The 23,312-nt window shown below is 39.8% G+C and overlaps 1 protein-coding gene across 1 annotated transcript in view; it reads left to right on the top strand.

The window, feature by feature from the left end:
* LOC311037312 (uncharacterized protein) overlaps positions 1–23,312 on the top strand; it is a gene marked incomplete at both ends in the record, with an annotated part of 42,559 nt that overhangs the window by 8,783 nt on the left and 10,464 nt on the right. The window contains 7 exons of the mRNA XM_084046432.1: positions 19,769–19,920; positions 20,501–20,620; positions 21,012–21,156; positions 21,423–21,565; positions 21,734–21,870; positions 22,075–22,168; positions 23,258–23,310. Of these exons, the coding sequence (XP_083902558.1) occupies positions 19,769–19,920; positions 20,501–20,620; positions 21,012–21,156; positions 21,423–21,565; positions 21,734–21,870; positions 22,075–22,168; positions 23,258–23,310 (844 nt within the window). The remainder of the gene's footprint in view (positions 1–19,768; positions 19,921–20,500; positions 20,621–21,011; positions 21,157–21,422; positions 21,566–21,733; positions 21,871–22,074; positions 22,169–23,257; positions 23,311–23,312) is intronic.

The raw sequence follows: 23,312 nt of genomic DNA, 5'->3' as shown, positions 1-23,312 counted from the left end.
CAAAGAGACTTACAATAAGTGCATTCAACATAGGTAGGGAACTAAACTACTAATCACCAGAAGTCTGAAGTGCATTTTCTTCTAAAACAAGCAACTAAGAATATACCTAGTGCTAAGGTAAAAGTGTAATATATCAGATACATACTTTCTAACAGATGAGACACATAGGAACATCAAATGAGCACGAGATAAAACACATAAGTGTATCGACTAAACAAGATCCAATAAAACAATAAAATCAGTGAAATGAAGATGTATAAACTCTGTAGCCACACCCTGGATTATAAACATGAATGTGTGTTTACTCCTGGACATTCACAGACAGCCATAGACCTGTTTGGAACCTCAGCCTCCATGATGGATCTGAGTTGAGGTTCAGCTTCATAGGCTGCTGGCAGAGTGTTGGACACCGTAGAGCGGTGGCCAACCTTACCGTACCCATTTATACCCAACACTCCCTGCTGACAGGTTCTGTAGGATTACGTTCACCCTCCCCCCGAACATGGGCCAATAGGCTCTATGCACAGCAGCCATATGACATTCACAGGTGTTACCAATGATACTAATGAAGGCTCTGGTCAAACTGGTCAAACAGAGTCAGGGTGCTGACTCACTGGAAACACTCTGCTACACCAGGGGGTCTAAAATGTGGGGTCCAGGGACCCTCATGGTTCCTTAAGGGGTTTCCAAATAGTCCCTTACAGGTTTGTAACTCTGAGAGTGTACAAATGGACCCGTAAGGGTGCATTTGTACACTCAGAGTTCTGGGGGTTGTCGGAATTGAAACATCAGAGAACCACTGTGCTCCACTAAATGGAACAGAGCCTTCATTAGAACCACTGTGTTACACTAAATGGAACAGAGCCTTCATTAGAACCACTGTGTTACACTAAATGGAACAGAGCCTTCAATAGAACCACTGTGCTACACTAAATGGAACAGAGCCTTCATTAGAACCACTGTGCTACACTAAATGGAACAGAGCCTTCATTAGTACCACTGTGCTACACTAAATGGAACAGAGCCTTCATTAGAACCACTGTGTTACACTAAATGGAACAGAGCCTTCATTAGAACCACTGTGCTACACTAAATGGAACAGAGCCTTCATTAGTACCACTGTGCTACACTAAATGGAACAGAGCCTTCATTAGAACCACTGTGCTACACTAAATGGAACAGAGCCTTCATTAGTACCACTGTGCTACACTAAATGGAACAGAGCCTTCATTAGAACCACTGTGCTACACTAAATGGAACAGAGCCTTCATTAGAACCACTGTGCTACACTAAATGGAACAGAGCCTTCATTAGTACCACTGTGCTATACTAAATGGAACAGAGCCTTCATTAGAACCACTGTGTTACACTAAATGGAACAGAGCCTTCATTAGAACCACTGTGCTATACTAAATGGAACAGAGCCTTCATTAGAACCACTGTGCTACACTAAATGGAACAGAGCCTTCATTAGAACCACTGTGTTACACTAAATGGAACAGAGCCTTCATTATAGTAGGGCAGTTTCGAGGCTCCGTGAGCACCCCAAAAACACATCTCTTAAACCTGTTTTTTTAGGACCCTAAAGGTGTCTAGTTATGATTTCTGCTTGTTGCCCATGTCAAATAATGTCCCATGGGGTTTATTTTTAACCCTTTCTGACACCTACCCCCAACCCAAACCTTAACATGGAGATAACAGAGAATACCATAACTCTTGAAGTAAACAACATACAGCAACAAATGAACACATTTTTCTATATCTTTTTGACCCAAGGAATGCATTAAAGTAGTTTTTATTAAGATTCAAACACATATTGACTCTATTTCAGGGCAGAAACAGCCAAAAACAAGCAGAAAATGTTGAAATCATAATTATCACATCTATATTTCTCTTTGTACTAAACCTTTAAGGTGTATTCTTTTTTACCATATGTTTTTTAGGACCTTTATGGTGTCTAGTTAAGATGTATTCTTGTTGCCCTGGTCAAATAATGGCCCATGGGGTTCATTTTAACCCTTTCTGACACCTATTCCCAATCAAACCATAAAATGGAGATAACAGAAAATACCATAACTCTTGAAGTAAACAACATACAGCGACAAATGAACACATTTTTCTATATCATTTGGACCCAAGGAATTCATTCTTAATATTAAGATTCAAGCACATTTTGACTCTATTTCAGGACAGAAACAGCAAAAGATAGCAGAATATTTTGAAATCACATTTATATTTCTCTTTGTACTACATTTTTAAGGTGTATTATTTTCTACCATATGTCTTTTAGGACCCTAAAGGTGTCTAGTTAAATTTTAATCTTGTTGCCCTGGTCAAATAAGGTCCCATGGGGTTTATTTTAACCCTTTGTTACACCTATTTCCATCCCGAACCATACAATGGAGACAATAGAAAATACCATAACTCTTGAAGTAAACATATAGAGACAAATTAACACATTTCTGTATATAATTTTGACCCAAGGAATTCATTAAAGTGGTTATTATTAAGATTCAAGCAGGTCTTGACTCTATTTCAGGACAGAAACTGCAAAAAAACTAACAGAAAATGTTCAAATCACATCTATATTAATCCTTGTATTAAATACTTAAGGTGTATTCTACTTTACCCCATGTTTTTAGGACCCTTATGGTGTCTAGTTAAGATTTCTTAATTCTTGTTGCCCAGGTCAACTAATATCCCATGGGGTTCATTTGGTGACCATTTTAAATCGATGTCCACAGGAGTGGCGTTTTCATATCTGAACCAGACAACGTACAAAGACAAATAAACCCACTTTTTCATAGAATGTTTACACCAGGAATCTAATGGAAAGGTCACTGACATGGTACAACCATTCTTTATTGGTGAAAAACACACAAATATCAAATTCTGGCTTATATCAAAACACAATTTCACTGATCAGTATCATCCATCTCATCATCAAACTCCTCCTCTTCCCTCACATCATCACTGATGACACCAGCAGCCAAGAGGTCAATGAGAGATAGGGGCAGAATTGGCCCACAAGACCAGACAGGCTCCAAAATCCCTCCTTCTGTCTTCTGCCACCCCTGACCATCATAGGATTTAGGCCTCCAAAAGATTGGCTCAGCTGCTCGCTTGTAACAGGTCACTCTATAGTTCACCCACTGGATGTGGGGGATGAGTGTGTCCTGGCATGGGGGCAAGCGAGCTGGTCCACGCCTCAGCCTCTACTGCGCCTTGATGGAATCAAGACCACTCTTGATTCCATCAAGGGCGCAATAGAGGCTGAGGCGTGGACTTTCTGAGAAATTCATAGTGCAAGGTCAAGCCACCAGGAAACCCCAGGACTTTAAGTTCTTTCTGGGCAATGCGGAAAATATGCGACAGCTCTGCCAGTTGATGCTCAAGGTCTGGAGGAGTAAGGAGGCAGCATCCCGGCTGGCAAAATGTGAAACAGCTACTCTCATCGTGGAAGGAACAGCTCATAAACTTGTGGCATTAGATTGAGAAGTGAGTTGATTGATCAATACCTATATAACTTTGGTGAGTTCTTGTGTTAGCAGATTTGAATGATTGTTGATGTTAATGACGACATCAACCTGCTCATCTACCTTGACACTGGCACAGGCAGGCACCGTCAGCTGGTAAATGTCACGGAGCTAGCAACCTCTCTTGGGCAGCCATACTGTAGCACCCTGCTTGGGTACCATACATGTATTCAGTGATCAGGGCTGTACTAGTTCCTTCAAGGGCAAGGTGGCACCACTCAAAAAGCTCCATAAGAACCCCAAATTTCAAAAGGCTTTCAGGTTGGTGTATGATCATCCTAACAATATTTAATGATGATGATGATGATGATGATGATGATGATGATGATAAGAGGGAAGAGGTTGAGATGGATGATATCGATCAGTGACATTATGTTTTGATTATTCAAGAAAGTTATATTATGCCTAAATATAAGCCAGAATTTGATATTTGTGTGTTTTTCACCAATAAAGAATGGTTGGACCATGTCAGTGACCTTTCCATTAGGTTCCTGGTGTAAACATTCTATGAAAAATCACACCCTGTGTGAAGGTAGCGGCGCCTTTGAATACATTATGTCATCGATATGTGTTTATAATGTGTTTATAGCCATGTGTCATGTGAAGCTTGACCAATCACTTTGTTGACGGGTCTGACCAATCAGAGCGTCGACGACAGATAAAGTTAAATTGAGGATCTAACTTTAAATAACTTACCTAGAAGGAGACTTTAGCCAAATAAAAATATATACAAAAAAAAACATGAGGAAATAAAAAATAAACCTTGACATCATAGTGATGTCATGAATAGTCCCCTTGCCTGACAAATCACAACCTTGACGGGCCTGACCAATCAGAACCTTGACGGGCCTGACCAATCAGAACCTTAACGGACTCTTGGATTCTCGATCGTCTCTATCAAACCATTCTGTCATAACGGATGACTGGGTCCCGAACTCAGACTTTCTATACATTCACCCTTCATCTGTTCTTGTATCTTTCTCTTTCTATTCGTCATATTAACTTTAAATAACTTACCTAGACGGAGACTTTAGCCAAATGAATAATAAGATGAAGTCATTGTCATCGTTTATATAGACATCGAATTCTATATTCATGACATCATAGTGATGTCATGAATAGTGACCAATCACAACTTTGGCGCACCTGACCAATCAGAACGTTGACGCACCTGACCAATCAGAACGTTGACGCACCTGACCAATCAGAACGTTGACGCACCTGACCAATCAGAACGTTGGCGCACCTGACCAATCAGAACGTTGACGCAAAAGCCAGGCATAGAGGGCTAATATCCGCTCTATACCTAAAGGTATAGAGCGGCTAGCGCCGCTAAAAAGTGGGTTTATTTGTCTTTGTACGTTGTCTGGTTCAGATATGAAAACGCCTCTCCTGTGGACATCGATTTAAAATGGTCACCAAATGAACCCCATGGGACATTAGCTGACCTGGGCAACAAGAAGAAATCTTAACTAGACACCATAAGGGTCCAAAAAAACATGGGGTAAAGTAGAATACACCTTAAGTATTTAATACAAGGATTAATATAGATGTGATTTGAACATTTTCTGTTAGTTTTTTGCAGTTTCTGTCCTGAAATAGAGTCAAGACCTGCTTGAATCTTAATAATAACCACTTTAATGAATTCCTTGGGTCAAAATTATATATAGAAATGTGTTAATTTGTCTATGTATGTTTACTTCAAGAGTTATGGTATTTTCTATTGTCTCCATTGTATGGTTCGGGTTGGGAATAGGTGTAACAAAGGGTTAAAATGAACCCCATGGGACCTTATTTGACCAGGGCAACAAGATTAAAACTTAACTAGACACCTTTAGGGTCCGAAAAGACATATGGTAAAAAAGAATACACCTTAAAATGTAGTAAAAAGAGAAATATAGATGTGATTTGAGTGTTTTCTGCTTGTTTTTGGCTGTTTATGTCCTGAAATAGTCAAGATGAGCTTGAATCTTTATAATAACCACTTCAATGAATTCCTTGGGTCAAAATGATATAGAAAAATGTGTTCATTTGTCGCTGTATGTTGTTTACTTCAAGAGTTATGGTATTTTCTGTTATCTCCATTTTATGGTTTGATTGGGAATAGGTGTCAGAAAGGGTTAAAATGAACCCCATGGGCCATTATTTGACCAGGGCAACAAGAATACATCTTAACTAGACACCATAAAGGTCCTAAAAAACATATGGTAAAAAAGAATACACCTTAAAAGTTTAGTACAAAGAGAAATATAGATGTGATAATTGTGATTTGAACGTTTTCTGCTTGTTTTTGGCTGTTTCTGCCCTGAAATAGAGTCAAGATGTGTTTGAATCTTAATAAAAACTACTTTAATGAATTCCTTGGGTCAAAATGATATAGAAAAATGTGTTCATTTGTTGCTGTATGTTGTTTACTTCAAGAGTTATGGTATTCTCTGTTATCTTCATGTTATGGTTTGGGTTGGGGGTAGGTGTCAGAAAGGGTTAAAAATAAACCCCATGGGACATTAGTTGACATGGGCAACAAGCAGAAATCATAACTAGACACCTTTAGGGTCCTAAAAAAACAGGTTTAAGAGATGTGTTTTTGGGGTGCTCACGGAGCCTCGAAACTGCCCTACTATTAGAACCACTGTGCTACACGGAATGGAACAGAGCCTTCATTAGAACCACTGTGCTACACTAAATGGAACAGAGCCTTCATTAGAACCACTGTGCTACACTAAATGGAACAGAGCCTTCATTAGAACCACTGTGTTACACTAAATGGATCAGAGCCTTCATTAGAACCACTGTGCTACACTAAATGGAACAGAGCCTTCATTAGAACCACTGTGTTACACTAAATGGAACAGAGCCTTCATTATAACCACTGTGTTACACTAAATGGATCAGAGCCTTCATTAGAACCACTGTGTTACACTAAATGGATCAGAGCCTTCATTAGAACCACTGTGTTACACTAAATGGAACAGAGCCTTCATTATAACCACTGTGTTACACTAAATGGAACAGAGCCTTCATTAGAACCACTGTGCTACACTAAATGGAACAGAGCCTTCATTAGAACCACTGTGTTACACTAAATGGAACAGAGCCTTCATTAGAACCACTGTGCTACACTAAATGGAACAGAGCCTTCATTAGAACCACTGTGTTACACTAAATGGAACATAGCCTTCATTAGAACCACTGTGCTACACTAAATGGAACAGAGCCTTCATTAGAACCACTGTGTTACACTAAATGGATCAGAGCCTTCATTAGAACCACTGTGTTACACTAAATGGAACATAGCCTTCATTATAACCACTGTGTTACACTAAATGGAACAGAGCCTTCATTAGAACCACTGTGCTACACTAAATGGAACAGAGCCTTCATTAGAACCACTGTGTTACACTAAATGGAACAGAGCCTTCATTAGAACCACTGTGTTACACTAAATGGAACAGAGCCTTCATTAGAACCACTGTGTTACACTAAATGGAACAGAGCCTTCATTAGAACCACTGTGTTACACTAAATGGAACAGAGCCTTCATTAGAACCACTGTGTTACACTAAATGGAACAGAGCCTTCATTAGAACCACTGTGCTCCACTAAATGGAACAGAGCCTTCATTAGTATCATTGGTAACACGTGTGAAGGAAGTGATAATTTGGCTGCTGTGCATAGAGCCTATATTGTGCTCGTGTTGGCGCTGGACAAAACCGGATGCACCACGGGGGTGGATTCGAACCCACAACCTCCGCGGGGGAGTTGGGCCGGCACTTTTCCACTGCTGCACCCCAGAGCCTGTTGCAGCATTTGTGACTATAATGCCTAATATATAGAATAGAATAGAATAGACTTTATTTGCACAAGTGCATAGGACATTTTGGAGCTCAGCTCCCAGGGTCAGCATTTTAAAAAGAAGAGAAAACATACAGTACATCCTACAATCCTACATATATCCTACCACACTCCCTAAAGACAAATATCAAATATAATAAATAAGCACTTCATAGTCTAAAAACAACTCATATAATGTAATGTAATGTAATGTATCACTACCCTTTTGATGAACGTCTACCTTTGCTTACCTTTGTCCAGAGATAACAGAGGGTGTACTGTATAATTAAATGTACTTAAACCCCCGAGTCCCACAGATGTGTCTGGAACAACCTCCCATCACATATAAGACAGACAACGACCAAAGAAAGCTTTAATAACAAGCTCAAGACTCACTGTTTCACTCTTGTTTTCAGTTGATTCCATTGTATTTGTTGTTTTATTCTTGTTATTTTCCTGTATTGTTTTAATTAGATCTTTGTCTCCTTTTGATTTGTTCTTCATCATGTTTTCATCTTAATGTTTGTGTTGTTTAATGTTGTGTTCATTTTATTTTGCTTGCATTTCTCTTTTGTTGTTCTTTTTATATATAAAGCCCTTTGTGCTGCATGTGATGTGATGAAAGGTGCTTCCTGTATACTAATAAACTTTATTATTATAATCATTATTTCCACAGATGATGAGGATCCACCAGACATCACTGTAAAGCAGAGACAGTAGAACTACCAGCTGCTACAGGCCTCTAACACACCACAGATCAACCAGATGAAGAAACAACCGACCCGCAGAGGAGACAGTTAGACCACACCACTCCCAGGTCCTACAACACATCGGGTCTGAGGTATACAACTTAATCAAGTGGTTCCCAAACTGGGGGTCTGTACACCCAGGGGGCCCAACTAATGATTTAGGGGTTTATCTTTAATGTTGTCACTCAACAGTAAACAAACCAACATACAGTATAAGTGTTTACAGGGTATCTGCACCTTTATATTTAGATTACGTAAGAAAGAGGCAAATGTTGTGAAAATAGCAGATCTACAAGCTCACAACGCCTCGCAGTGTGAGGCGTTGTGAGCTTGTAGATCTGCTATTTTCACAATGTTTATCTGTGGAACCGAGTCAAGTATAATGCCTCAACTCCCCAGTTCAAATATGATTATTTATCGTCGTGTCCTGAAACAGTATGTGAACCCTTGGAGTACACTAGAGGTTTCTCTCCTATCTAAAGGTTTATCATTTGTATCGTTCTCCAGAGATAACTCGTTTAACAACGAGAACCGTGATAATGTCCCATTCAATAGTCTGTAAAACGTGAAAATGTCTCATTCAATGCATTGATAGCATTAGAAGCCGGTGCCAGGCTATGAACCAGAGATAATATACACACAGCAATGTCTCAGCCACCGTCTAAGAGAAAGACTCATTCAAAGCAAACTTTTAGTTTCAGCTCCTATGATTCATGGCATTCCTTGAATTTGTATTAGTTTAAAAAGACTAAAACTAAGCTAAAAAACATTTCCTATACAAACATGTTTCCTACTTCAAGGTAAAATAAAATGTGCGCTGTGTGCGTGTGCAGTGTGCGGTGTGTGTGTGACGTCATTAACATGCTGTTCTGCCGGGGAAAAAAATCACCAATACATCCTCTGTGGATATTGTCCAGAGACTGAACTAACTAACACTAACTAACACTAACTAAGTGACTAACAGAGTGTTAGTTATTAGTGATGCTTCATCATGTGGATGTTGTCCAGAGACTGAACTAACACTAACTAACACTAACTAAGTGACTGAGTGTTAGTTATTAGTGATGCTTCATCATGTGGATGTTGTCCAGAGACTGAACTAACACTAACTAAGTGACTGAGTGTTAGTTATTAGTGATGCTTCATCATGTGGATGTTGTCCAGAGACTGAACTAACACTAACTAAGTGACTGAGTGTTAGTTATTAGTGATGCTTCATCATGTGGATGTTGTCCAGAGACTGAACTAACACTAACTAAGTGACTGAGTGTTAGTTATTAGTGATGCTTCATCATGTGGATGTTGTCCAGAGACTGAACTAACACTAACTAAGTGACTAACAGAGTGTTAGTTATTAGTGATGCTTCATCATGTGGATGTTGTCCAGAGACTGAACTAACACTAACTAAGTGACTGAGTGTTAGTTATTAGTGATGCTTCATCATGTGGATGTTGTCCAGAGACTGAAGACCAAGAGTTTATTTGTCCTGTTTTTAACCCTTGTGTTGCCATGTTCTGCAGAATGCAATTATAGAGCAAGATGATCCATTCCACACAATAATGTGTCGGTTAATACAAAACACCTTTTTGTTATAGAGTTTTAACCAAAACCAAGATGAGAGAACATGTTACTCTAGTTTTATCATCATTAAACTGGCTCCAGGTTACTTTTAGGATAGATTTTAAAATAGTACAACAAGCTACCATCACATATAAGACAGACAACAACCATAGATATCTTATAAGACCCACTGTTTCACTCTTTCTTTTAGTCCATTACATTTTATGTGTTGTTTTGTTCTTGTTATTTTCCTTTTATATTCCATATATTTGAGTACTTTTTCCACTATTGGTGTATATCAGGGGTGTCAATTGAGTATAGCAAGGCTCCATGGGGAGCCTTGGGGAATAAAATCATGAATGTATCTATGTCTACAGCATTGATTATTATGTTATTGAATTACTGTAAAATAACTACAAATGCAAATTAGAACAAAATGATGGCTTTCACATGGTATTATATTCTCCGCAAAACTTGTATTCCCCCTATCTTGACAAATGGTATATTCCCCGGTTCAGTAGGTCAGCACAGGTGCAATGCATTATTGTTAATTAGCAGCAGTAGAAGGTTTTTCTAGTCAGTGGCAGACAGTTGTACCACTGTTTGACAGTTCATCTTAAGGTAAGACGGCACTTGTCTTTCTTATTTGTTTTGCTTCCTTGTTGTGTATGTCTGTGTGCCATCAGATGTGTATATGATCACTTTTAAGGCATTATAGGCTTAGGTTACTGCTGGCTTATTCTCTTATATGATTTGTATTTGGTGCGTTTGGAGTGAAACTGCTCTGGTCTGTCACTGGTCTGTTCATGTGATACTGTTGTGTTTTGTTGTTGCATAGTAGGCTAATGCATTGGTTCTCAAAGTGGGGTCCGGGGACCCCCAGGGGTACTTGGAGGGGGTTCCAGGGGGTCCCCAGCTAAATGATGGATAGGAACCAAATGGACCCTTATGGGTCTGTAACTCTGAGAGTGAAATCAACATTGATTTTACTATATAAATTGGGGTCCCAGAGATAGAAATGCCATTAAATGGGGGTCCGTAGCCTAATGTATGTGAAACTGGGGGTCCTTGAAATTAAAATGGTTGAGAATCACTGTTAGAGAGCCGTAGAAATCTTCTCTTATGGGGGTCCCTTGGCTTATCTTTTCAAATGGGGGTCCGCGGGCTAAAATTTGGGGGTCCTTGACATGAAAAAGTTTGAGAACCACTGGGCTACATACTCAGGTTCAGAAGTACATTATGTGACTGTGTTCTCGTTCACACATTAATGAGCTCAAACTCGGGAGACTTGGGCGCACGGCGACACTAATCGTCCACACATGCACGCCCAACCAACCACGCACGCACAACCACGCACGCACAGGCACTTGCCTGGAAGGCCTTGTATTGAATGAGAATCTGACATGGAAGATACCGTAAATCCTCTAATAGTGACCTCTATTCCAGTGGTTCTCAAACTTTTTCATGTCAAGGACCCCCAAATTGACTCTTATTAGCCCGCGGACCCCCATTTCAAAAGATAAGCCAGGGACCCCAATAAGAGAAGGTTTATACGGCTTTCTAGCAGTGATTCTCAACCATTTTAATGTCAAGGACCCCCAGTTTGACATGCATTAGGCTACGGACCCCCATTTAATGGCATTTATATCTCTGGGACCCCAATTTATATTATAAAAATCAATGTTAATTTAACTCTGAGAGTGTACAAATGGAACGGGTCCATTTGGTTCCATTTGTACACTCTCTGAGTTACAGCACCAAGGGTCCATTTGGTTCCTATCCATCATTTAGCTGGGGGCCCCCTGGAACCGCCTCAAGTACCCCTGGGGGTCCCCGGACACCACTTTGAGAACCAATGCTCTATTCAATTAAAAAACGTTTCTATTAATGACTAATGTTAATTAATCACTTAATTATTTAGGGGTGACTTAGCAGGATGCATTAAGGTTTAATGCATCCTGCAGCAGCTATATTAATTCATGACCAACTGAAAATAATTGATGCGTCAAATTATTTTACACTCCCCCAGGTGCTGATAGCCTCCCACCTGCCCTCCTATGAGCTCAGGCACAACCAGGTGGCCTACACTTGACGGACAGCACTTCAAACTCAGGGTGGAGCGACAGCACTCATAGGTATGGTATGAGCTCAAGCATGTGGGCGACCTCAATCACTCTGCTGGGACAGATTTGACAAATTTAAGTGAAGGCCTCACCCAAGTAATGCCATCTTTTTAACTTTAAAGGGTCTACACCATGAATTTTAACTTTTTCTTCATTTTTGTGTGTTTTTGGTCTCCCCCACCTCTCTTCTGTTCCAACAAATACCCGACTTCGAGCATGCAGGCTTTCATAGGCTATCTGTGTTTTTTATGTAAAGTGGTCTGAAAACAGTCCGTCAGATTTGTTCCCCCACCCTACGTCACGTCTGGGAACAATTCCTCCCGTTTTTCAGTTCTAACCAAAAAAAAAAAATCCCCCCAAAAAAAAAACATTTTTTTTTTCATTTTTTTTTTTTTTTTCATTTTTTTCTTATTTTTGTTTTTTACTTTTTCCACACAGAACCAGGACATAACATGCATACAAACTGGCTCAATAGCGCCCCGTGCCAAACAGGACAATGTGGTATTGCAGGTGAAAGTGCTTTATAAGCCAGAGAGAAGTTAGTTGGAATGAGTATATCTGAGGCTTGATTTAGGCTCAAACCTTTTGAAAAACGTTTGAGGGACATAAACAATATGATATCAAATATTATTATTATTTTTTAAATTCATGGTGTAGCTCCTTTAACCTGGTTACTAAAAGTTTTATGAGATTGCAATTTCATTTGCGATAAACCAATGGTATGTTGTAATGCAAATGAGCTGAAAGTAGTGGCAGTATAACTATGATCTATGGTCTCTTCACTTGACTCTACAGATGTACAGATATTTCCAGACATTCTGACATTCTGCATTTGGGCAAGGCCCGTTCTCCCGCTCTGCAATACAGACACGACACCCGGCCAGGCGTTTGGAGCAGGAGGACAGCATGGGCTGTGTCATTGGTTCTATTTAGAAAAAGAAAGAAAAAATACACGCAAGAAAAACACACATTTTATCATTTATCATTGATATTATACACACATTTTTCAGTGTCCACACCAGCCATAACTGGTGTGGACTACTCTAGGTGGACAAATGTCCGTCTTGTGACATGATGTCATCAATAGATACAATTTTGGTTTGATAAAAAGTTGGGTTTGAAAATCAGACATTTATCTATGCTAGTATGGATAGCTGACTCCATTCATATTTGTTGAATGATTTTTGATTCTCTTTGTTTTATTTCCTGAAAAGCAAAGTCTTAACATTTTATTTACTTGTCTCTCAATCCATATTTTTTTCTTTTACGTCAAAATTTTATATACGGTCAATATATTTTAACCGTTCAAGCCAGTTGTCACAACACTAATTCCAATAGTATATTGGATTATTACTGTGTTACCGATGCAAAATGGAAACAATACCTCTGCAGAGTAGGCAGGCATTTTGCCTGTGGTTCCACCAGCTCCTGGGTAGCAGACACTACACCTTGAATTTTCTGTGTGACCTATTGCAGGCCTTGAGCTTCATCTAGAAGGTCGCCCACATGCTGCCTCAGGGACTGCAGTTCGGACGGCTCAGTTCTGGAACTGAGACATTTCACAAATCATTAGCAGATCAAGTTTAAGCTTTGAGAACAAACATTCTGGAGTGAAAAACAGGTGAAGCAGGATTATAGTGCATACTTAAGCACTTGACAGACTTAATGCTGCTGTGAAAAAACTGAAAATACAATCTTAGGCCTACTGCATGCCTTATGGTTTAAGTTGCATTGCACAGCCATCAGTTTGTAAGCAAGAAATATCCCTGATATTAGACATAGAGGAACAATTTCTCTTATTGATGGAGTGATTCAAATTCAACAGCTAAAAACTCACTCAACAGTAGCTCTCACTCTCGATAAAGCAACTGTTAATTAAAAAAAAAAGATATTTTGTTTTACAATACCCGACTCTGTCTTTCGCACCACTACCTGAAGGCCGTTTCATCCACAGCCAGCACCTTCCTGGCATTTTTGCTTCCAGTAGCTGGACCCTACATTGAGAATAATGCAGAGTCAAGCTAGCACATTTAAGAAGGTGCTCATTTACTAATGACACTAATTTCAGATCATTTTAATTACAACATTCAGCAATGCATATATGAGCACAAATGACATGAGGATTGACCTGTAAAACAAACAATAGTTAAGTAAGCCAAGCTAAGACAACATGTAGTCTACACTGCAGTGAATCATGTTGTCTAGCGACAGACCAAAGTGAGACTTATGCACTTGACAGACTTTATGCTGCAGTGACAAACATGGGATTAAACTAACGCATTAAAGTAACTGTTTTCCTGTTCTCTGTTATACATTATAGTTCCTAAGTACAGTAACCAGGTTAAAGTTACTAAAGTTTAAAAAATGGCATTACTTGGATGAGGCCTTCACTGAAATCTGTCATGCACGTCCCAGCAGAGTGATTCAAATTCAACAGCTAAGAAGTATCAAAGTAGCTCTCTCACTCGATAAAGCATATGTTAATTCCAAATATTAACACCTCAGTCTACAGTCTTTCTATGCTTATGTGTTCACTAATGATTATTTGTCCTAGTGTCTATGCTGACCTGGTCTTGGCTAGACACCTGTCACTCCCCTTCTCTAGATTAGAGCCTGACACTATAAAGAGGAGCTGTAGCCAGCTCTCGGCTATTCCCCCCCAGCACCCCAGCAGAGCACAAGAGTTTATTGGTTCCCTTGACTATTTGTACTTTCTTTATTTCAGTTACGATGGGCTGATTGTAATAATAATAATAATAAACTTTATTTGTATAGCACCTTTCATGACATGAAATGCAGCGCAAAGTGCTTTACAGAGCAAGAATACAGTTACAGTTACAACCAATTTAACAATAAAGCAAACAAAAATAAAATGAAATAAAAGCAAAAGCATAAAACAACATTAAAATAGGCAATACAGTGAGGACTTAAAAATCAACCAAAGAATCAGCTAAAAGCAAGAGTGAAGAAATAGGTCTTGAGCTGTGCTTTAAAGCTATCGACAGAGGCTGCCTGTCTTAGGTGTAATGGGAGTTTATTCCACACTGTTGGTCCGTAAAAGCAGAATGCTGCTTCACCGTATTTTTTATGTCATTGTAGGCACCTCGAGCAGGTCAGCACTTGAAGACCTGAGGGGCCGGTTTGGAACATATCTCTCTAGGCAGTCATAGAGGTAGGAAGGTGCCAGACAAAAGCTATATAAGTGTTTTTAATGTTTGGTATGATTTTCGTTATTGGTTACTTTGTACTTTGTCTTTTGGTAGTTCATGGGAGTCTGGTGAAAGGACACAATTGTAACTTTAATTAGAAATATAAATAAAGATTCTTTATTTAACTGCTGTCCCTTCAGACTCAGTGATTTCATTTCCCATAGAGTGTGAGGACGTAGTCTTCTTCGTTTGCCACCTTCACCTTCTTGACGATGACAGGGAGTACTGCTTCTGCTTCGACAAAAGATTAACATGTATTTGTCCACAGACCCCCATCTGATAAGATTTGGTTTTAAATATACTTATTTTCAGGTTTGTGTGTGATTGTGTGCTAACAATGTGTGTTAACATAATTTATACACTAGTCTTGACTTTCTGTTCTGATTCAGATTACACAAACTAGGTATACCACCTGTTTGATGAATGTAACCGATATAGGGTGATGAGTTAAACAAAGGGGCTTTGAGGAATGTTCAGGATGATCTTATACAAGACCATAGATGTAATATAGTTGGATGATTACATTATATGATAAGATGGCGGACAAGTTTCAAATAACTTGATCATTGAGAGACAAATCCTTTAAGGTGTGCATCTTTTTTGGAAGCATATATTCATTCTGTAGATTTATTATTCACTGTAACACCTAATTCAAGGGCACAGAAATGTGGCAGTCATAGGGGTCTTAAACGTTTTCAGGCCAGGGACCCCCGTTGGGGGGTGGTACAGCATATATTGTATAATGCAGGGGTCTTCAACGTTTTCAGGCGTTTTCAGATATACTTTTGCTGCTCTTTTCTCCCTCTACACCTATAACTCTTTGCCAAAAATAGCCGATCTACAAGCTCACAACGCCTCGCACTGCGAGGCGTTGTGAGCTTGTAGATCTGCTATTTTTGGCTAAAGTTCTCCTCAGAAAAGGGATGCTAGGGTTCAAGTGGTTAATATAAAAAAAGAAAAATCATATCACACAAAGATTTGGCGGACCCCTGTAGTAACTCTGAGGACCCCCTAGGGGTCCTGGACCCCCTGTTGAAGATCCCTGGTATAATGTATAACATTGTGTTTCATATGTATAGACATACGTACCATGTTGTGCATTCAAGCTATTCAAATAATAGATTAATATATTCATTCATATCCACTGCCATTAGTAAACATACTTTACTAACTGAGAAGAATGTAATACTATCAACAATCTACCACACTTTAAGTATATTTTGATGCCGATACTTTTGTACTTTTACTCAAGTAAATTTTCATTACCAGACTTGTACTTGTAACAGAGTGTTTCTACAATTGCAGTATTGATATAATTGATTCATTGATATTCATTGTTAAATAAATATTACAATGTATGTCTATTATTATTATTATTATTATTATTATTATTATTATTATTATTACCCTTATTATTATTATTGCTGTTATATATTTCGCTAACTTCTTCTCTTTAACTTTTAAATGAGTGAAATGACGTTTGCATTGAAAACAAATGTATCTATTTTTGGTTCGTGCACATGTGCGTGCTTGTAATAGTGTGTGTGTGTGTGTGTGTGTGTGTGTGTGTGTGTGTGTGTGTGTGTGTGTGTGGAGGGGGGGGGCTTGTGTCGTGTTCGTGTCGTGTTTGTGTGTGCACGTCATAGAGCTGTTTGGGTTACGCGAGAGGGCATTCCCGGGGATGCCCTCTTGCATGTACGCATGTCTGCTTGTCAGACCAATCACAGCCCTTGCTGTGTTGTCCCTCCCTTTAACTACGCTGCTCTTGCAGAGCTCGGCGCAGTTCTCAAGGTTTCCAGCGGATGCAAGGTCCCTCGATACTAGGTCTCTCCGGTCGATGATAGATTACTATTGGAAACTGTTCTACTTGATTTCGGTTCATATATCACGGATCTACTTTAATTTCGTCGTCTTTTGTCTAAGGTGAGTAATATTACTTGATATATACTTTTCTCCCGCCTTTATTACTTTATTTTTATTTTTTCCCGCCTTTTTTGGACTACATGAACGTTCAGATTTCAAACACAGTTTTTAATCCATGGCCACGGATGTTATAATTATGTACGGGCCCTCAGAAGTAGCTGTATCTTCCGTATTGTTCAATAAAAACGCATCTTAATCCGATCGGTGGCCATTTGCTCATAGCTGGCTCCACTCTATCAGAGTGCAGTACACCTACCAACCGATGGGTAATGCAGTTGAAAGCATGGCGGACATGCTGAGAAAATGGCCACCGATCGGATTAAAATGCTTTTTATTGAACAATACTGAAGATACAGTTACTTCTGAGGGCTCGAACAGAATCGTCACATCCGTGGCCGTGAGGTGAGAACTTTATATTTGAAATTTGAACGTTTATGTACATGTACGGGCCTTAAATGAATTAAGTGCAAACGCCAGGTTACGTTTGTTTCAGGCCCCAGGACTCTGTTGGTTTGTTTATAAACGTACGTCACAATCGACCTGTCCATAACAATTCATTATACAACGCAGAATGCCAGCTTTTAATCAACATTGCATTTGTTATATCTTGTCTGTTAAAAATTGAGCTTGTAGATCTGCTAAAACTAACTTTAAGCAGCAACGATTGCTCTGAAACTGGGTTAAAAACAAAAGGGACTAGTCAGCTAGGCTAACCAGTGCTAACGGCTATAAAAGTATGCTTACAACTTCCGCATGGCAGTGACGTAAATGATTACATTATCAACAGTATTGCTATCATGTTTATGTATTTACCAGGGACACAGTGCACATTAATCAACATGTTGGTTTTCACATCCGTGTAATGAACCAGAGTTAGCCAGAAGCTAGCTTTCATCTGTAGTCCCTGAGCAGGCTGTTAAAAGTGGTGACATAATAACTATCCATACAAAAACGGTTGTATTAATAATACCATACAAGACCAGTAGACATAGTACAGGAGACAGAACAATTATATTGTATATGTTGGTGGACTTTACTGAGACAATGGCAAACAACGTGGCTTTGACTCAGTATAGAGTAACATGAGTTTAACTCTAGAAGGAGATGCTGTTGTAATTTGACTGTTTTACTAGCAGTAAATAGACATTCATTTGACGCACTGTTTGGTTCAACAAGTGTTTATCTGTACCGAGCATTGTACTGGGTTGACTAATGTTAGAGGACGCCGTGGCTTTGGGGTTGTTTAAATTAACCTGGTTGCTTGTTTCTCTCGCTGAACCTGGCAACTGCCATGTCAATAGCAGATCTACAAGCTCACAACGCGTCGCGCTGCGAGCTTGTAGATCGGCTATTTTCAAATAGACTATGTATAAAATAAGGCTAAAGTGGTTAAGGTATGTTTTATAATGTAATAATTTATATCTTAAAAGTAACTAGTAACTAAAGTTTTCAAATAATTGTAGTGGAGTAAAAGTACAATATTTGCCTCTGAGATGTAGTGGAGTAGAAGTAAAAGTATTGGAAAAGGCCGCGGACCCCCATCAAAATATTTTGTTCCAGGGACCCCCCAGAAGCAACGATTTGAGTTAAAAATGTTCGCTTTAAAAATATATGTATTCAAAGATTTGCACACATTTTCACGATTTTTCAAAAATAGCAGATCTACAAGCTCATAGCGCGGCACTCGGTGCCGCGCTATGAGCTTGTATATCTGCTATTTTTGAATAGCCCAAAGTGTAAAATAATGCTTTTTAGCTCAAATCTAAAAATGACACAGTTCCAGGTCTCAATGGGTTAACCAATTCAACCACATGAATCCTAGCGTCCCTATTCAGGGCTTGTCGTAATAGGCAAACATTCAGTGAAAACAAAAATCGTCTCACTACACGTCACGAGGCATTGTGTGAGCTTGTAGATCGGCAGAGATTGATGAGTGATAGAAAAGGACGGGGCCAATTACAGACCCCCTTGCGCACCCATCTAAGTATATAGGGTTTAAGTCATTGAACCCCTATATGTACTTCACACAATGAATAAAGAAAACGACTTCCATTTTCACTTTAAAAATTATAAAACATTTTTTTGCACTCAAAGGCTACATGCCAATGTCTGGATAAGTCTCTGCCACCTTGTGTAGTGATGGACGGCGACCAGGCGTGTGTTTCCAAACCTAACATTTCTTGAAGTTCTGTGCCTTGTAGAATAACAAGTGTATAACCTAGTTTAACCATGCAGTCAAATGGCCAATAGTTCACTCCTGGCCCTTGCAAATGGAAACGGTCATTGTTTTCCTTTTTTTTTTTATTATTGTGATTTATTGCATTTGTATATTGTACATTAGTCAAAGCATCTGTGGACTAGTGACTCCTCAGTAAAATGTAAAATGGAATGTCACAGTTTTAAGTAAACCAATACTAAAAATCTTTGAATGGGATTGTGTGTTAATAGTGATGTTTTGTTTGTTTTTGCATGATCAAAATTTTGATTTGCAAATTCTTATCTGTATTTACGATTAGAGGTTGGGTGTTCACTAATGTCTATGGTAAGTTTACGGTAACTTTTGATTGAAAAATAAGGCCCTGCTACAAATAATAACTTCTCTAGCTGTGGTCTTTTGGAGCAGTAAGGATGAAGTCATTAGTAGACACAATTTCGGGTTTTATCGTATTTGTTGGCTATTCACTAAATCCAATGCCATCTGCAAACTCACAACACCTTGCATCGCCTATTTTCGCCACTAAATAGGCAATTTATGAAATATTGGAAGAGGGTTTGTGCCCAATAGCAATGGTCTGAGACTAAAGAACCCTACCTCCCCCTTCGCCCCTTGCAGGAGGAAACAAACTGCAGACCACGGCGAAAGCGGATGAGATGAAGGCGGCGGAGATATCCAAGCCAACGCCACCCTCCATGGCTGCCCCAGAGACCAAGAATGATATCTCTGATTGGCTGTCTGCGGCGGCGCTAGCTGCACTGCAGAACGACGTGTTGGACACGACTACGTTGAAGAGGTATTCTGACAGTTCACTTGGGTGTTGCTTGCCAAAAATAACTGATCTACATGCTAACACGTCGCATCACGACACATTGTTAGCTTGTAGATCAGTTATTTTTGTGAGTATAGATTATATTGTTAAATTGTCCTTTTTTTTAGTAAGGCAAAAAAGTGTGCACACCTGCAGCAGCCCAAATAGGGAGACAGCTGTTTTTTGTTTAACAAACCCCACTGGCCATGAACCAGAGGGGAAGGCCAGTGCTGTGGATGTGGGGATGTAATCGTTCTATATTGCACTCCATCAAACACAAGTATAAAAGAGTTAAAATGAAGACTGGCTCTGAGTCTGCCGTACAATTGTATTTTTACGGCGTTGCTCGGCAACACCCTACCTGTCTATGAGAGGGTCTGTGTGTCACAAACCACAGGACCGATCAGTGCTAAACTTTGCATGCACGCTACACAGAATTAACTCCACATTGGAGCCATGCTGTTGGATCCTATAAGAGTTCAAGTTAAAAACCACTGCTATAGAGGGAATTGAACATTTTGTGTTACCCATCTCCTTAGGTCCGCAACGATGAAGGCAAAGTCATCCGCTTCCACTGCAAGCTGTGTGAATGCAGTTTCAACCATCCCAACGCGAAGGAGATGCATCTGAAGGGAAGGAGGCATCGACTGCAGTACAAGGTTGGTACATTTTCATAGGTGCAGGCACAAGTGTTATTATGCCTAATGTATTATCTTTGGCTGATGTCGCTTGCTGATAAGAACTGATCTTCAAGTCATGTTTTAGCTGGGACAACGTTATTTTTAGCATGACAGATTTTTAGACCGAAGCGAGTAATCTACACGACCCAGGACACTAGACTGAACTATTTTGAATGGTTAAACAATAAGTCATAAGTTGATCATGCCGTCATCTGTCCTGACATTTCCTCTTCACCTGGTCTTCCTCATATGATTGAATTTTCTGTGGCTATTTTAATCCATTTTATGACACATTAATACAAATTAAATCAATTGCACAACAGATTTATCAATAAGCTTGTGCAATCTTGTTTTGTCTTCATTTGCCAAGAAATTTGAAATTCCTAGTACCTCAGACTTAAAAGTCTATGATGACTTGAACACTGAAGTTGACGAGGAGGCGTTTCAGTTTTTTATAAAGAAACCAGACCTTGGTGTGTTGGAGATTTGTTCACCCCAAGACCCAAATCCTGAAGGTGAGTTCTGTTGCTTATCAACATGGAGCCTTATAGCCTCATCCATACAGTCCTGGCTAACCTAAAATGTCACACAGGTATATTGTTGTACTTTGAAATGATCTTTGTTTCTATACGCCCAATGTAAGTAAAAGAGAGAAAGTGTCTGAGGAAGAACTTTGTTGGTGTGTGGATCCTTCCGTATCTAATGTGAGCTTTTTACATTACACTTGCCACAAACATTCCTCTCTTGCTAATCACACTTGTTATGTCAACATTATTGCTAGATTCAGTGAGCCCCTCTGCAAGCAATTCCATTGCCAGCAGCAGCAGCTCCTTTCTCAGCTCTGGTGCAGACAATGACGGGGACTCGGATGACACCATCAGTCCTGCTCCAAGAAACAGAGCTGACCTGACTCGTCTCGCTCAGGTAAGCGTTGCTTTTTTGGGGGGGGGGGGGGGGGGGGGCGGTCATGGTTTACATTTTTGTCACCTTAAATATACTTGGCCACCAAATGTAGTGGCCTGTACAACCAGTGCTTTAAAATATTACTGTCTATCCCTGTGTTTCCCCTCCCTTTTTTTTACTTCCACTTAGATGGTTGAAAAAATTCTGAAGGACAGACCTGGCGGAGAGAGGATCCTTACCGAGTATGCTCGGACAAAAAGCCTAACGGATACCAGAAGACGCGACATGGTGAAGATATTGGTTGCACACATGGCAAGTGAACATGGGTATGTTGTCATCTAAAAATTATGCACCCAATGCGCAATTTTGGTTGTACTTGGTGCAGGCCAAAATCCTCCTTTTTGCAGAAGGCAGCGGCACAGCAATACTTTTGTTTGGATCTCATACGTGTGTGTGTGTGTGTGTGTGTGTGTGTGTGTGTGTGTGTGTGTGTGTGTGTGTGTGTGTGTGTGTGTGTGTGTGTACTGTAGGACGAGTCCTTCAAGGCGTGTTAAAGAGGACTATGCACAGGGCATCACTGCCTTATTCCCATACCTGGCCGATCCCCAGGGAAATATGGGCTATGTAAGTACATAAAACACCAGTCTAACGCACATTTACACATGCTCATTAAAACCAAATGACACTTTTCCCCCCTCTTTTCGTCTTGTGTTTTAGGAACAGTATTACAATCCAGTAGATGGGAGTGGGTTTCTGGCATGGCGAGTGAAATCCCTTCAAAAAGAAGCATCAGACGGACAAAAAAAGAGCAGAAATGTTCAGCCACTGACGGGTGTGTGATTTTGATTGTAGCTAGAATTTAAGGGGGAAGTCACATGTTCACACACACACACACACACACACACACACACACACACACACACACACACACAGACACACACAGACACACACACACACACACACACACACACACACACACACACACACACACACACACACACACACACACACACACACAGGAAGAACCAGTGCAACATGTCATGTTTCCCCCAGTCCACTGTCTAGCAACTGTGAAGATGGATCCTTATAGTAAATGCATATCACTGGAAAGTATTGCAGCAGTATATGTTGTTTCTACACTGTTACAGGTGGTCCAAATGCTGGCGACAGAGCTCCCGTCTGTGAGGAAAACCAGCTAACCACAGAAACCCAGTGTTGTGAGGCCATTGTATATGTGTCTGTATGTATGTATGTATGTGGCTCTTCAACTGCCTTGCATTAACCCACTAAGACCTGAGGAAGCGTCTGTGTCACTTTTTCATTTGAGCTAAAAAGCATTATTTTACACGTTGACTATTCAAAAATAGCAGATATACAAGCTCATAGCGCGGCACCGAGTGCCGTGCTATGAGCTTGTAGATCTGCTATTTTTTTAAAATATATATTCTTTTAAAGCGAACAATAACTCAAATCTTTGCTTCTGGGGGTCCATGGAACAAAATATTTTGAGATGGGGGTCCGCGACCAAATTCATATCATTTTGGGGGGTCCTTTACATTTAGTCTGCCTGTAGATAGTGCTTTTGTAATAGTTTCTAATTGTAACACTCCTCATACTGCATGAGTTGTTGTAGCCTATATCGTCTTAGTAACATTATTATGTTTTCTCCATCAAAGCATGCATGCTGTACGTGTGAAACATCTTGACCGGCAGAAATACATCTGCTTTGAGGGACTGACTGTCTTTTACATCATTTCTGGAGTGTGGT

Source organism: Gymnoscopelus microlampas, assembly GCF_963454915.1.
Source record: "Gymnoscopelus microlampas genome assembly, chromosome: 21".
Lineage (NCBI taxonomy): Eukaryota > Metazoa > Chordata > Actinopteri > Myctophiformes > Myctophidae > Gymnoscopelus > Gymnoscopelus microlampas.
The sequence above is the reverse complement of the archived record's forward strand: the minus strand, read 5'-3'. Positions and strand labels throughout refer to the sequence as shown.